The sequence below is a fragment of the Amphiura filiformis genome, chromosome 9, assembly GCF_039555335.1.
Source record: "Amphiura filiformis chromosome 9, Afil_fr2py, whole genome shotgun sequence".
NCBI lineage: Eukaryota > Metazoa > Echinodermata > Ophiuroidea > Amphilepidida > Amphiuridae > Amphiura > Amphiura filiformis.
In genome coordinates, this window is record NC_092636.1 from 55,280,051 (window position 1) to 55,293,774 (window position 13,724).

Here is a 13,724-nt window from a genome sequence, read left to right on the forward strand (position 1 = left end):
TACACAGTTCGTTTACTCGTGTATGGACTATTAAAAAGTGGAACTGTGCCTAAAGTATGAGAAGGATAAAATTATGAACTTTGAACTTCAATCAACCAATTTATATTTCGTTGTATTTAATTTGGATAAAATTCAATTTAAAAAGGTTGTAAAATATATATGAAATATTTTCTACATATTAAATATTATTTTAGATTTAAAATTACACATAACTGTAACATTTTTTAGTTTTGTGGCAAATAGTATAACTTGTCCAGCGAAACGATGAGCAATGGCAACTCAGCTGACGAGCTCACACAAATTTATCAGGTAAGCTTACGAAATAATCATGTTATTTGCAAATATTTTCAAAATACTTGAGGTTATTGTCAAGAAAAACCTTGGATGTTATCACCATCATTCTGTTTTCTTAAATGATGCTTATTTGGTGTATGTCACGGTTTGGTAAATTTTATAATTTTTCATGAAAAAACAGACATTTGCCCATAACTTCGCTAATTTTTGACCTACAGACATGGTTGACCCCTCATTTTTTAAGTTAAATAATCACCTTTTTAAACAAAATAATTTCCATGTGAAATATCCTACTTGAAAATTTTGTGAACATGCCTATCTTTGACTTAAATGACTTTGACTGGATACTGGCCAACGTTCCCTGCGGGAATCACACGGTCAGGAAATATCATCATTCATGATATTTCATGAATGTTCATCATGTTCATGCTCATGCTGCATTCATGAATCCACCATGAAGATGACTGATGTCATGAATGATGGGAAAATATAGATTGTCACTGACACTGCGGAACTCAGTCAGGCCAGCAGCAGTACTCTGTTTTTAACAGTTACAGTCATGAGATCTTTAGCTTTGAATTTGCACTCGTGCACGCGATTAGTTCCAATAATTGGAACTCACTCACGGCTCCGACCTAAATTAAGACTCGGTTGAAACAAAATTAAGGATCGAATGCATTTTAATGTCCAAAAAGGCAAAATTATCGTCAAAGATCTTTCGAAGTCAGCACCCTTGCGAAGGGTGCAGAATTGGAATCCGGAATAAAAATATCCTATCTCTGGCACTCTGCGATCAAAAACACAAAATTACAACTTTGGACATACTGTTGGCAAAAGACATTATTGCCAAGCAATATAAAATAAAACATTTGATGTCAACTTGTCAAAATATTGAAGAAATGTGCTCCCTAAACTTGTGGCGAGTAGGCAAAATAATTTCCATTCAAACGCATGGGAAACTGAAAGTCCATAACACAGGCTATAATATTTACAGTAATTTCTTGGCCAAACTGGAACACTATAAACGCTAGTGGCTCCGCGATAAACACACGCGAATATAGCGTGGTACAGAAGAAAGCATACACGCGCCCAGTGTTCGATTTACCAGAAGAAAGTTACTTGCATTTGTGCAGGTAACCTAGAAAATCTACCTGCACAAAGTGAAAGTAACTTGCACACAATTTATATATAAAATTTAAGATGTTTGTGCCGTGAAACTAATCATCTTTTTTACAGATGAAAAATAAAAATTGGTGTCATTTCATTTAAGGGATATATTTATATTACTTCTTTGATTTAGAGGCACAAATGTTGTACATTTCTGATTCCAACTGTGTAATTTACTACTAAAATTCTACATGCACTTGTGCAGGTACATTTGAAAAGTTACCTGCACAGAATCAAAGTCACCTGCATATGTGCAGGCGTGCAGGTGGTAAATCGAACACTGCACGCGCCTTACATTGCGTACACGCTTAGTACGCTACATGGAAGCAACACGCATGTTCCAGTTTGGCCAAGAAATTACTGTAAATATTATAGTTGCTATCATTACTTGAGAACTCTCTACTAAGGCCGGCGTTGACATGCCTTATGTCGACATAATGTCGACATCTGCACATATCCCGACATATCGACATCAAAACAAATTCTAAAAAAAAATATATAGGCCCTATATACTTTTGGCCAGAAAAGCAAGTTATAGGCCCCCCAAAATTACTTGTTATTCAAGGTTGGAAACCAGAAAAATACTGCTACTAAAAAATTAAAAAAATGCCAAATTTTTTTTACAAAGTTGGATAAAGTTGTACATTTTGATTTACGGTCCTTTTTTTTTTCTTTTCTTCTTTTTGGAATTTTTTTTTGATGTCGATATGTTGGGATACGTGCCGATGTCGACATAAGGCATGTCGATGCCGGCCTTACAGAGTTCTCAAGTAATGATAGCAACACACTCTAGCATCGAATGAATGTCAATGTGTAACATTATCGTATAGATCCCTGTACTAGGCTGCTAGGACTAGGTCAGTTAAGGTCGGAGGTCAGTGATCTATGCAACGCCCTCTAGCATGTCTAGTAATGGGTTAGAATTTTGTTTTGCTGTGCGGGAATCAATATTGATTCTCACAGTTTGTGGGAATCATATGATTCTTGCAAATCAACTAGGATTCACGTCAGTATGAATACGAGAATCTTCGGGAGAATTAATTCTCGGATTCTCGCCAAAATTCTGACCCTGCATGAACAGCATGCCTCTAGTCTAGGTAATTAAGGTCTAAGTCACCTTTTTGTACCGCCGATATGCAGCTGTCAATCATCATGCACAATAAATGAGTGAGAATTGTAACCGGGTTAAATCGGTAATAAAATTACTTAACAAATCTAAATAGGTAAATCTACCATACATTTTGTTAAAAAGGTAATTAGAATTAGATATCTACGGAAGAGATAAGTACTTAGAACTTCTGAAAAGATGAGAAAAGATGTTTTTATTGCGGGGGTGTCTGCCAATTATAGGCAGAGTAAGAGTGAATGACGTCATTCTCCAAATGGCCAAGAGTCGCCTTTTGGAATAGGATAACTCATGCCGACTTCAGTCGGAGACACATCGACAGTTATCAAGCTTTTGTCAGTTATGTCTCTAACTTCCGTCGGAGACACATCAGCTGTTGTCAAGCTTTCGTCAGATGTGTCTCTGACTTCATTCAGGGACACATTACCTGTTGTCAAGCTTTTGATAGACATCTCTTACTTCAGTCAGAGACACATTAGCTGTTGTCAAATTTTTGTGAGATGTGTCTTGGCATATCGGAGCTTTCGTAAGATGTGTGAAGTCAGAGACACATCGTGTGTTGTCAAGCTTTCGTCAGATGTGTCTCTAACTTCAGTCGGAGACACATCAGCTGTTGTCAAGTTTTTCTGAGATGTGTCTCTAACTTCAGTTGGAGACACATCAGCTGTTAAGCTTTCATCAGATGAAAGCGTAACCACTCACATAGACCAGCTGCACAGGTACTGTCAGGCGCGGATCCAGGCATGCATGGGCACACCGGGCTTGTACCACTGCCCACCCCACTCCCTTTGAGGGTACATGGATCGAATCCATGGGTTCCTACAGTCACCCATGGAAAACAGGGTACTGAAAACAAGTACACAATGTTCATATGGGCCATGAGTTAGTTTGTTTACATTGCAGTAATTCCTTCAGAATAGTCAATACAGATTCCAAACAGATAAAACTTACCTCACATCAGTTTTAGTTGCCCTTAATAACTCCAAATTGACATGACATTGAATTCTATTTGCTCAATTTCATACCAAAATCAAGGAAAACATGGTTTTGTTATTGCAAAATAACATGGAAATCATGCAGGGTTATATCTGGTCACTCCACTAGGCCACTTGAAGTAATCAATATTGCCACTTGAATGGCGTGACTCAGTAACTTTCTGCCCATTGTAAGACTGATGTGTTGTAAACTTGATTGCATAACATTAAATTAAGATTGCCAACTGATGCCCTTTGTATTTGAGTTTTCAATTATGGGAGTACTTCTGTCATCATGATGTAAACATTGACAAAAAATGTCAACAAAACATGCTACAGCACAACTCTATGCCTGTGTGTGTGTGTCTGAGGGCCGATCTGAGGGCTGATGACACACATTCGATGGGTGTACTTTGAGGGTCCTAATTTTTTTTGTTACAATTTTGTTGGAAAAAAAAACCCCTTCCCTCAGACACCCGTGGGTCGTGTGACGTAATGGCGCTTCCCTGCACTTCAAAAAGGTGACAGTAAAATTCCACTAGGTACTGTGATATAACCAACAGCATACTCATAGAAATACTATAACTAAAAACTGATCTACTAATATTAATTCTGGTGGTCTGAGTAATGTCATATATGAACTCTTATTGCGTGGCTACTTTGTACTCAAGCTATCTCTGACACTGGAGTGAGTTGCTGTTGTGGTGAATGGAAAAGTTTACAGAATTTAAAAACAACAGTCTAAATCCTTTCATGAAGAAGTTCTAACTTGTAAGATATTGTCTAGTGTGATATTCTCTCAATTTCTACTCGAGAAAATATTAATCCATTGTGTTGTGAAAACCAAAAATAGAACAAAATCTGTAATTTCCCTATACACTCCAATGCCAAGTTTCACTCCAGGGAGTAAGAGTGGTAGATGGATGGCGCAAAAGTCTGGATGACTAATCGACAGAAATTATGTACATAGGAAGCTGTCAATAATTCTTACCAAATTATGTTCCCTATGTTGGGCACCTTCAATCGAGGTCCAATTTAAATGCTCTTTTATACCTTTTCTAAATTTATGTTAACCTCCAAGGTCCTTTGGCATCTATTATTAATTTGGTCAATGTTACTTTATTTCAGGCTGGTGTGCACCATGATCTTCCCGATGCTGTTTCTATGGGGTCTTTGTGCCCCACCTGTAGGAGTGCTACTCTTCTTTCTGATCAGAATGTGGTTTCAGCGACAAGCTGCTAAACAGCGCCCTCACCTGAGGCAGCGAGGAAAAGATGGCAAGCATCCTGTTGTAGTGGGGTTCTTCCATCCTTACTGCAATGCTGGCGGTGGAGGGGAAAGGGTTTTGTGGTGTGCTATTCGGGCTCTTCAGGAAAGGTATAGTAACTTTAGCAAAACAATAAATTACACACATAGTCCCCAAATTAGCTCACATCTTTGTGCAGTTATTGTATATGTAGTCCCCCGTATTTACAGCTGATAACTTCAAATTACAAACCTCACTTCCTGAATTATTGTTATTTACATGTAGATAAGTTTACATCTAACCTGTAGACTGATTTAAAGATGGGTGACATGATCCACAGCCTCATCCCCCACTTTTTTTTCTATCAAAATGGAGATTTTGGAGTCAGAAGAAAGCTCATATTTTTCTCATAATCCCAGTGAAATTTTAGGCCCAAAACTATTTTCTGTATGGATGTTATGAACGAAAAAGTGATAGCCTCATACCCAATTGTGGTAACCACACATACCGTTCTATGGGCAGAATATTAAACACGTTTTTACTTCTAATATCAAAACTACTAGTACAATTTACCTAAAAACTGGGGAATTGGATTATTTTAGTACAGGCCTCAATGTGAGGTAAAAGACACAATACGAAAAAATCTGATCACCTACCTTTAACATTAAATATTCGTAATTGGAAACATAAATCTGTAAATCCTGGCTCTAAATTTTTTTTTTAATGTCACATTTTGCAATTAGTTTCAGGCCACCTACATGAAACCAACTTTTTTAGCCCATAAATTTAGATTTAGCATACAGCTGAGCTGATCAACTGTTCATGCAGAAAGAAGTTGATTCCATCAAATTGATATTTTGTTCTCTTTCCAATCTACAGGTACACATTTGTGAGATGTGTCGTTTACACAGGTGATGCCAACGTCACAGGAGAAGAAATCATCCGCAAAGCCAAACAACGATTTAACATCGCCATTGAAAAACCTGTTGAATTTGTGTTCCTGAAAAAGCGTTACCTTGTTGAAGCCAGTACATATCCTTACTTCACTCTACTAGGACAAAGCATCGGCTCAATGATCCTTGGCTGGGAAGCCTTGACAAGTGTAGTACCTGATGTGTATATTGACTCAATGGGATATGCGTTCACAGTGCCTTTGTTTAAATTCTTAGCCAAGTGTCGAGTTGCCTGTTATGTTCACTATCCCACTATCAGCACCGATATGTTGTCCAGAGTGGCCGAGCGAAGAGAAACGTACAATAACCCTGGTTTTGTGGCAAGGAATCCAATACTTAGTCGGCTCAAGATTGTGTACTATAGTTTGTTTGCGTATGTGTACGGTGTCATGGGTGCACGGTGCCACGTTGTCATGGTAAACTCAACATGGACACAGGGACATATACTGCATTTGTGTCGTGTGCCACAACGTACTAGTATAGTTTACCCCCGTGTGATACCAAAGAATTTTGAAATTACCTTTGAATAGTGACAATGATGTGAAAAGTAAAGTGATTGTGTCGGTGGCGCAATTTCGTCCGGAAAAAGATCACCCGCTACAGGTAAAAGCATTTGCCGAGTTACTGAGACGTTTTACGCCAGAGGAGCAGATGTCTATCAGACTAGAACTTATCGGAAGTTGTAGGAACAAGGATGATGCAGATCGGGTGGATGCGTTACGGGAGTTGTGTGAATCGCTTAAGATCAGAGAGAATGTAGACTTTTTGTTGAATGTTCCTTTTGATGATCTTAAAGCACATTTGAATGCTGCTACAGTTGGGCTTCACACCATGTGGAATGAACATTTTGGCATTGGTAAGTGAATTATTTGGAATAAATATGCAGTCAAGGTTGTCACTGTTTTTGGTGTTTTTGTTTTTGTTTTTTTGACACTTCAGATTGCAAGTACAAAATACTACAGATTACAAAAAACAAATTAATTTTAAAAACCTGGTGTGATTTGAAAGTCAATCTCATATTTGTTGATGTTACAACATAAGAAATGCATTGCAAACCATGTGTTGGCCACTGAAAAAAAATTTGGTCAATTATCATGATCCAGAATTAGCTCCAATTATGTACAGATGATCATGAAAGTTCATCTGTGTTGATATAATTCAATGATTTAAGTTTACAGATATACAGATGTTTAACATATTACAGTATTGAACATGTTTATCATCCCATTCTATTATAACTACCTTGACTCAAAGCCCTAAAGATGCTTTTTATAAGGCACAATACTAAACCTCTTTGAGCCACAATCAATCATTACTTTGATGAATATACGCTTAAGATGTGAACTTGACCCCAGGTCACCATTTGTTATCCAACCGTAAACTGATTTAACTAACATTATATTATGTATTATTTGTTTGATTCTATACAGGTGTTGTCGAAAGTGCATGGCTGCAGGCACGGTCATCGTAGCCCACGATTCTGGTGGTCCCAAACTGGACATCGTCGTCCCTTACCAAGGAAAAACAACCGGTTATTTAGCCAGTGATATAGAGGGTTATGCCAATGCCATGGAATCGGTATTAAAGATGAGCCATGAAGATAGAACTGAGATGTGTATCAATGCTAGGGCATCAGTAGAGAGATTCTCGGAACAAGAATTTGATGATAGTTTTCTGAATGCCACAGAACCACTCTTCAGATGAATGGTTCTAATGGTTCTGTCATGTGTTTATTTCTTGTTATGTATGATACTATGGGGAATGGATTATACATGGAGTTCTGATTTCCTATTCCCTTCATTCTACACATCTACATGCATAGCAAATAATTGAATACTATACTAGAAATTTCAATTGAATGAACAGTGAACACAGCTTTCAACAATTTTACTTGATCCAACCGCGATCGCACATTTCAAACTACAACTCGAATGCACGACTTAATTGGATACAATAATTAAAATACTAACCAATCACGAGTGAGTTGACATGGTTGAATTCACTTCCACGTTTTATGGACACACAATCGAACAGTGTATACGACAAATCATCAGACTATGTTAGGCTGTGTTCATTCGATTGAAATTTCTAGTGTAGTATTCTTTTTGTGCAAGAGACAATCAATTTACTGTGTCATGCAGGAATGATCAAATGAGATTTATAAGACATCCTTTTCAACGAATTTGAATATCATTGTCCATCGATTTCTAGAAGAAAATGAGTTTTGCTCTGCTGCAGTGGGGGTCTTGGGGTGTGCATAGGGATGCATTTCAGACATTTTGGGTTGCAATTTTCAGAGTGTTTTTTCACAATTTTCTTTAAAACTCTGGAAAAGTGCAGTCTTCATTATTTTTTGGAAAAGTGCAAATTTACCGTAATTTTGAACAGAAATTTTGTCGTCAAATTTGGTATATTTTGGGGGTTCGGAATCCCAGCTACACATCCCTACACAATCCATAATGAAGAAACCCTTCCCCACCTCTGGGTGGGGGTCTGGTGGGTTTTTTACCAAGATTTCCTACTTTTCTATCTGAAGATATTTGAAGGGAGTATTATAGTTGCTTTTTTGTGACAAATCTGTACAAATGTGCATTCAAGATAATCAGTTGTCCTTGGATTGGACTTAGTTAAAAGGTTGTACACAAACTTTCCATATTTCACTAATTTGTGAATTTTAAATTTTATGATTTTATTTTTCACCTTGAAAGTAGAGTACTGAGTAATTAATCTTGTTGAATTATATTTTTACATCAAGTATTGTTACAAGTTAGTTTGTGATTGGGACTTTCAAGTGTTGTATATTTATTTCAAATAGTATGAATTTGTACATACACTCCAACAAAATATTTACTTTAAGGTTATTAATTATTTTAAACCGTTGTGATTTGGTAGTTCACAGCATCTTACGAATGGTAGTGAGCTTTGGCAAAAACTACATTGCTCAATTCATAGCGAGCGTGTAGAAGAATTAAAATATCACAGATATACTTTTATAGGTGCTGCGGTTCTTGAGTTACGTTGTAAAGAGGTCTGAAACAACAACACTTTTGTAAAATGTACATAACTCATTAACATCAATAAATTAAGCAAGTTTGCAAAGTATACGATTTGTAGAATGAACTTTTGCAAAGCATCAAGGTGTTCTAGATAATGAAAATCAATTTTTAGGTTGCTTCGACCAACAATACCTCGTCACCCTTAAGGTGATCAAACTGAAGAAATGAAGGACAATGTCAATGTTGCATCCTTAAGGATTCTAGAATGATCTTAGAATTCTGATTGGCATATTCATGTGTCTTCAGAATGATTTGACCAGAAACAGTCCAGCATTTAAGTCCTTCATATAAACCAAACATAAAATATCGTAGGGAAGGCACTGGTCTTTGATTAGAGGTTAATGACTGCACATCGGTTGTTTTGAGGGCATTATGAAATATCTAGGGGGTTGAACTCCCAACCACAAAAAAATAAGCTGCAAAGACCACACTGGGAGGGGCACTAATTAGGTTGAATGTGGTAATCAAGAAATATATATACATGACTTGTATTTGAATAGACCTTTTCAAAGTGCCATTTGTTCATGGTCTATTTTTGCTGTTCTTTGTTTTTGTTAAACTGCCTAATGAATAATAAATAAATAATAAATATGTATTCTTGGGTGGGTTACATGCATATAATAATGTTGTTATGAATCTTAATGTATAACATGATCTACAGTAAGCCAAAAAATTAAGGTACCAGTTATATTCACCCCCTGCATATATCCTAAACCAAGACAGATATATCATAATTGGAACCAGCCACCATTAGCTGCATATTTTAGCTCGAATTTAAGACCTCATTTGTTGAAATTGTTAAAGAAATAAAGACACAACGATCCAAAAAGCCAAGGAAGATGCCAATCAAAAGTTGCAGTTTACTACATTACATACCCTATTGATTTGAACACAGAGCGTTCACGAACAAGAGAACAAGCGCTGTGCTTCCATTGATTAGCACGTTATAACTAGCGTTATGCTTTCATTGATTAGAACACAAAAGTGCAACTTTTGATTTTGTTTCTTCATTAGGTTTTAGGTCACTGTTTCTTTATCTCAACCAATTTCAACAAATTAGGTCTTAAATCAGAGCTAAAAAGTACAGGTATTGGCTGCTTGTTTAATTTTGACATATTTGTCTTTATTTAGGATATACAGGGGTGAACACAACTGGTGCCTTAATTTTTTGGCTTACTGTATATTGTATGTGTATGCTTACAAATCACACGCTGCAAAGACAGAAATTTGTGTGCACTAATAACAAATTAAGAACAGGATGAACATGTTTATTTTGTAAGTGAGTACAGTCATACAATGTGAATGACATGTGTGTTGTACAAAACTTGAGTTTTGGAAAAGTTATACACAAGTATCCATATTAGACATTATTGCACACTCAAAGTGAAACAATATTCGCAATCACAATTTCTAATATGCACATATAATAGATATTGTTTGAATGATATCAAATTTTTGGTGGTATACAATGTTCTTTTTCATTATCCTTTTGTGTAAAAAAAATGTATACAAAATAATGTAAAGCCATTATAACATGTGTAGTTATTATAAAGGGAAACTTGCTTATTTTTTGCTGGAGAATTGAAAACAGACTCCCAATTTTGTATTTTGGAACTGTTATGAAATTTGCAATCATGTCTTTGTCACATACTCCCATTGTATTGTGAAAGAATTCCACTATGATAATATAAGGTCTAATATTTCTGTTATGTTCAAAGTATATTTATTTTTAAAACGGCTTCTATATTGATAAAATATTGTTCTATGTAATATTGATAAAGGTGGTTCAACATGTTGTGACCAAATCTAATTTAACAACATTTGATTTGTTATATGAAATGAAAAACCTGGTAAAGAGTATGAAATTAAATATGAACAGGTCCAAATGAACTTTGTAGCATGTCTGTAGACTATGTATGTATGTATGTACTGCTTGTAGTGTTCTTGTGTTTTCCTACATGTACATGTATACTGCGTAATAAAGTATCCTTACACTTGGAAAAATAATCACAATTTAAAAACTGAACAATATTGGGGTAAATTTGTTTTTTTAATATATTCACTATCTAATCCTGCACATTATGACACCACATTGAATCCAATGTGACCTCAAGAAGTAAAGTTACAAGCAATTGAATAGACGAAGGTCCCGTTTTAAAAGTGACAAACAAGAGAAACAAAGAGAAAACACAGTTTCTGCAATGAAGCGTTATTTAAAGCAGTTTTTATTTCAGTTTTTACTTCTGTGTACTTTTCATAACTTTCATTTTATTTGTCAGTTCTTTTGTTTCAGTTTTCTTTTTTTTCCTTTTGTTTTAAATTAAAGCCAAACACATAAATTAGCCATTCACCACTCAAATCAGGTGTCTAGTCTGTGGAGTTTTGAATAGGCCAGTTTGTCACTTTTAAAACGGGACCTTCGCCTAATCAAATGCTTGTAACTTTGCTTCTTGAAGTCACATTGGATTCAATGGGGTGTTAAATGTGCCAGATTAGCAAGAGCATGTATTAGAAAAACAAATTTACCCCAATATTGTTCAGTTTGGAAATTGTGGTTATTTTTCCAAGTGTAAGGATACTTTATTGGCGCAGTATAGATCTTGTTTTACACCTGTAGGTGGCCTGAAAACCAAAATGTGTGAAGTGTTTTATTTGTTTTTTATTTATCTGGCAAACTACAAATTTTTATTGTCAAATTGGTGCAGAGTAGATTTCATGTAGAAATTATCAGTTTTAATAAAAAAAAATTGGATTTATTTTCATATTTGCATGTAAACAAAATGTATGAGAAAATATTTTGAAAAAAATAATGCCCTCCAAACAACTTATACAGTTATAAATCTCTAGGTATAGCATTGTGGAAATATTCATGGTGAGATATTTTGAGTTGTTGATGAAGCTGTAAAACAGAAATAACACAAATTGATGAACTACATGTAGATACTATTTTGTTCAGTTTTGTATTTATTATCTTTACATTTGTACAATAAGAAATAGAAATATTGACATGACCTTTTAGGTCAATAGGTCATCTTTTCAGTTCTACTTGTATACTCACAAATTAATGCTTTTGATACAAGAAATTAAAAACAAAGAGACCAATAATTAAACCCATTGTTTAAATGTTGACACTAACCCTGTTATTGATATTTTTACCTTGACAACTGGTAAGAATATAGTAAAATATCGCCAAACAATCATTTGATCAATTACATACATTCACCAACCAGGCCTGTGTAGACATCAAATTCACAAACTTTAACATAAAAGCATGACTTCATTTTGCTATTCTTTGAAATGGTCAGCAATAGTATAACAGTACAGTTGCAACCTCTTTGTTGATAAGAGTTTGTCAATGATAGCACTAGATGCTTTTGATTAAGTTGTCTTCAGAAGAGTAAGTTACCATTGTACCATGAGCATTAAAATACATTTATACACTGAAACAAGAGTAAATTTGGCACACCACTTAAGAGGGGACATGAAAAAGTACATTTTGTATAAACAAGTTGTTCCCAATGCATTATTGCCTCAAAATAATTTGGTATTAAATAAATTACACAATCATGTAGCTAAACTTATGTAAGTGAGGTGTATATTTTACACAACCAGGTACCTTTATGGGTTACCTATAATAGTACCTCTCCAACCTGAAACCCTATAACAATTCCTTTAATTACTCCACTTGAAAAAATAGACCTTTCCTTACTAAACATTGTCTACCACAAATGCACTGAATCAGCAAGTATTATTCCTTACAAAGATCTCTTCCACAGTCCAGCCTCTAATAAAGTATGAAAATTAAAGAGTATTTATTCTTGCTCTCTTTAACCCATTTGAAATAAAATAATGCTGCAAACATTTGGTATCAAAATATCTACAATTTTGATATAAAGTCTGCACAAAAAGTAACTCAGCTGTTATATATACGCCTATAGATTCAGAACTAATAATTGTATTCACAATATTTAAACATAAAAAGAAGGATGATTTATGATTACACGCATTTTAATACCCCCCAATTTTGTTCAATATTGACAATACAGCAGTGTTTTGAAGAAAAATACCCCAATTTAAAAGTTGCAGTTATTTGTATTGATTTGAAGTAAGCTTGAATATAATGGCGCTGCGGGCTTTACGTGTTTACAGTGCTGGCATTATATCCATTGATCGCTGTAAACTGCAACTTTTAAATTCGGGTATTTTTCTGTAAAAGCACTACTGCGTTGTCAATATTGAACGACATTTGACGAATGGGGTATCAAAATGTGTGTAAATAAATCATCCTTCTCTCTATGTTGAAATATTGTGAAAACAATTATTAGTTCTGAATCTATAGCCGTATTTATAACAGCCGAGTTACTTTTTGTGCAGACTTTACATAGTGAAGCCATCAAGATAAATTACGAATACCCTTTTCATACCATTCAAACCACATACCATTGATTTAAATCTTAATACAAATGCACACCACATATATTCAGTTAGGATAAAATCATTTCATTCCAGAAGTTTTACAATTTACCACCTTCAAATTGAGATACACTTTAACATGAATGAATTACAAGTACTGATGGATATTTGGACCTGTTGGATATAAAATATTGATGACTTTAAGATGATGCTCCATCTTCCCCGTTCTATTTAAATTCTGAATGGTTTATTAAACTTCGGCAAGACTCTGATTCAGAATACAAGTGTCACTACCCAAGTTTCAAACCTACATACAGCGTTAACTCTTTAACACAAAATCTGTTAACACATAATTCCTGATCTCACAAAATGTTTTTAAGAGTGCTTAGCATACACTTAAGCTATTGTTATGACCTAAAAACTAAAATGTCTGGTTAACACAAACTCAAATTCAATGCCCTAATCATTTTGCACATCAGTAAATTTTATGTTCGA

The 13,724-nt window shown here is 35.1% G+C and overlaps 1 protein-coding gene across 1 annotated transcript; it reads left to right on the forward strand.

Moving 5' to 3' along the window:
* Window positions 1–173: 173 nt before the first annotated feature.
* On the forward strand, window positions 174–10,706 carry LOC140161190 (GDP-Man:Man(3)GlcNAc(2)-PP-Dol alpha-1,2-mannosyltransferase-like). The gene is given in 5 exon segments (XM_072184638.1): window positions 174–309; window positions 4,690–4,938; window positions 5,687–6,256; window positions 6,258–6,651; window positions 7,204–10,706. Coding segments are annotated over 5 exon segments (1,512 nt in total). The 5' UTR covers window positions 174–271; the 3' UTR covers window positions 7,465–10,706.
* The last annotated feature ends 3,018 nt before the right edge of the window (window positions 10,707–13,724 follow it).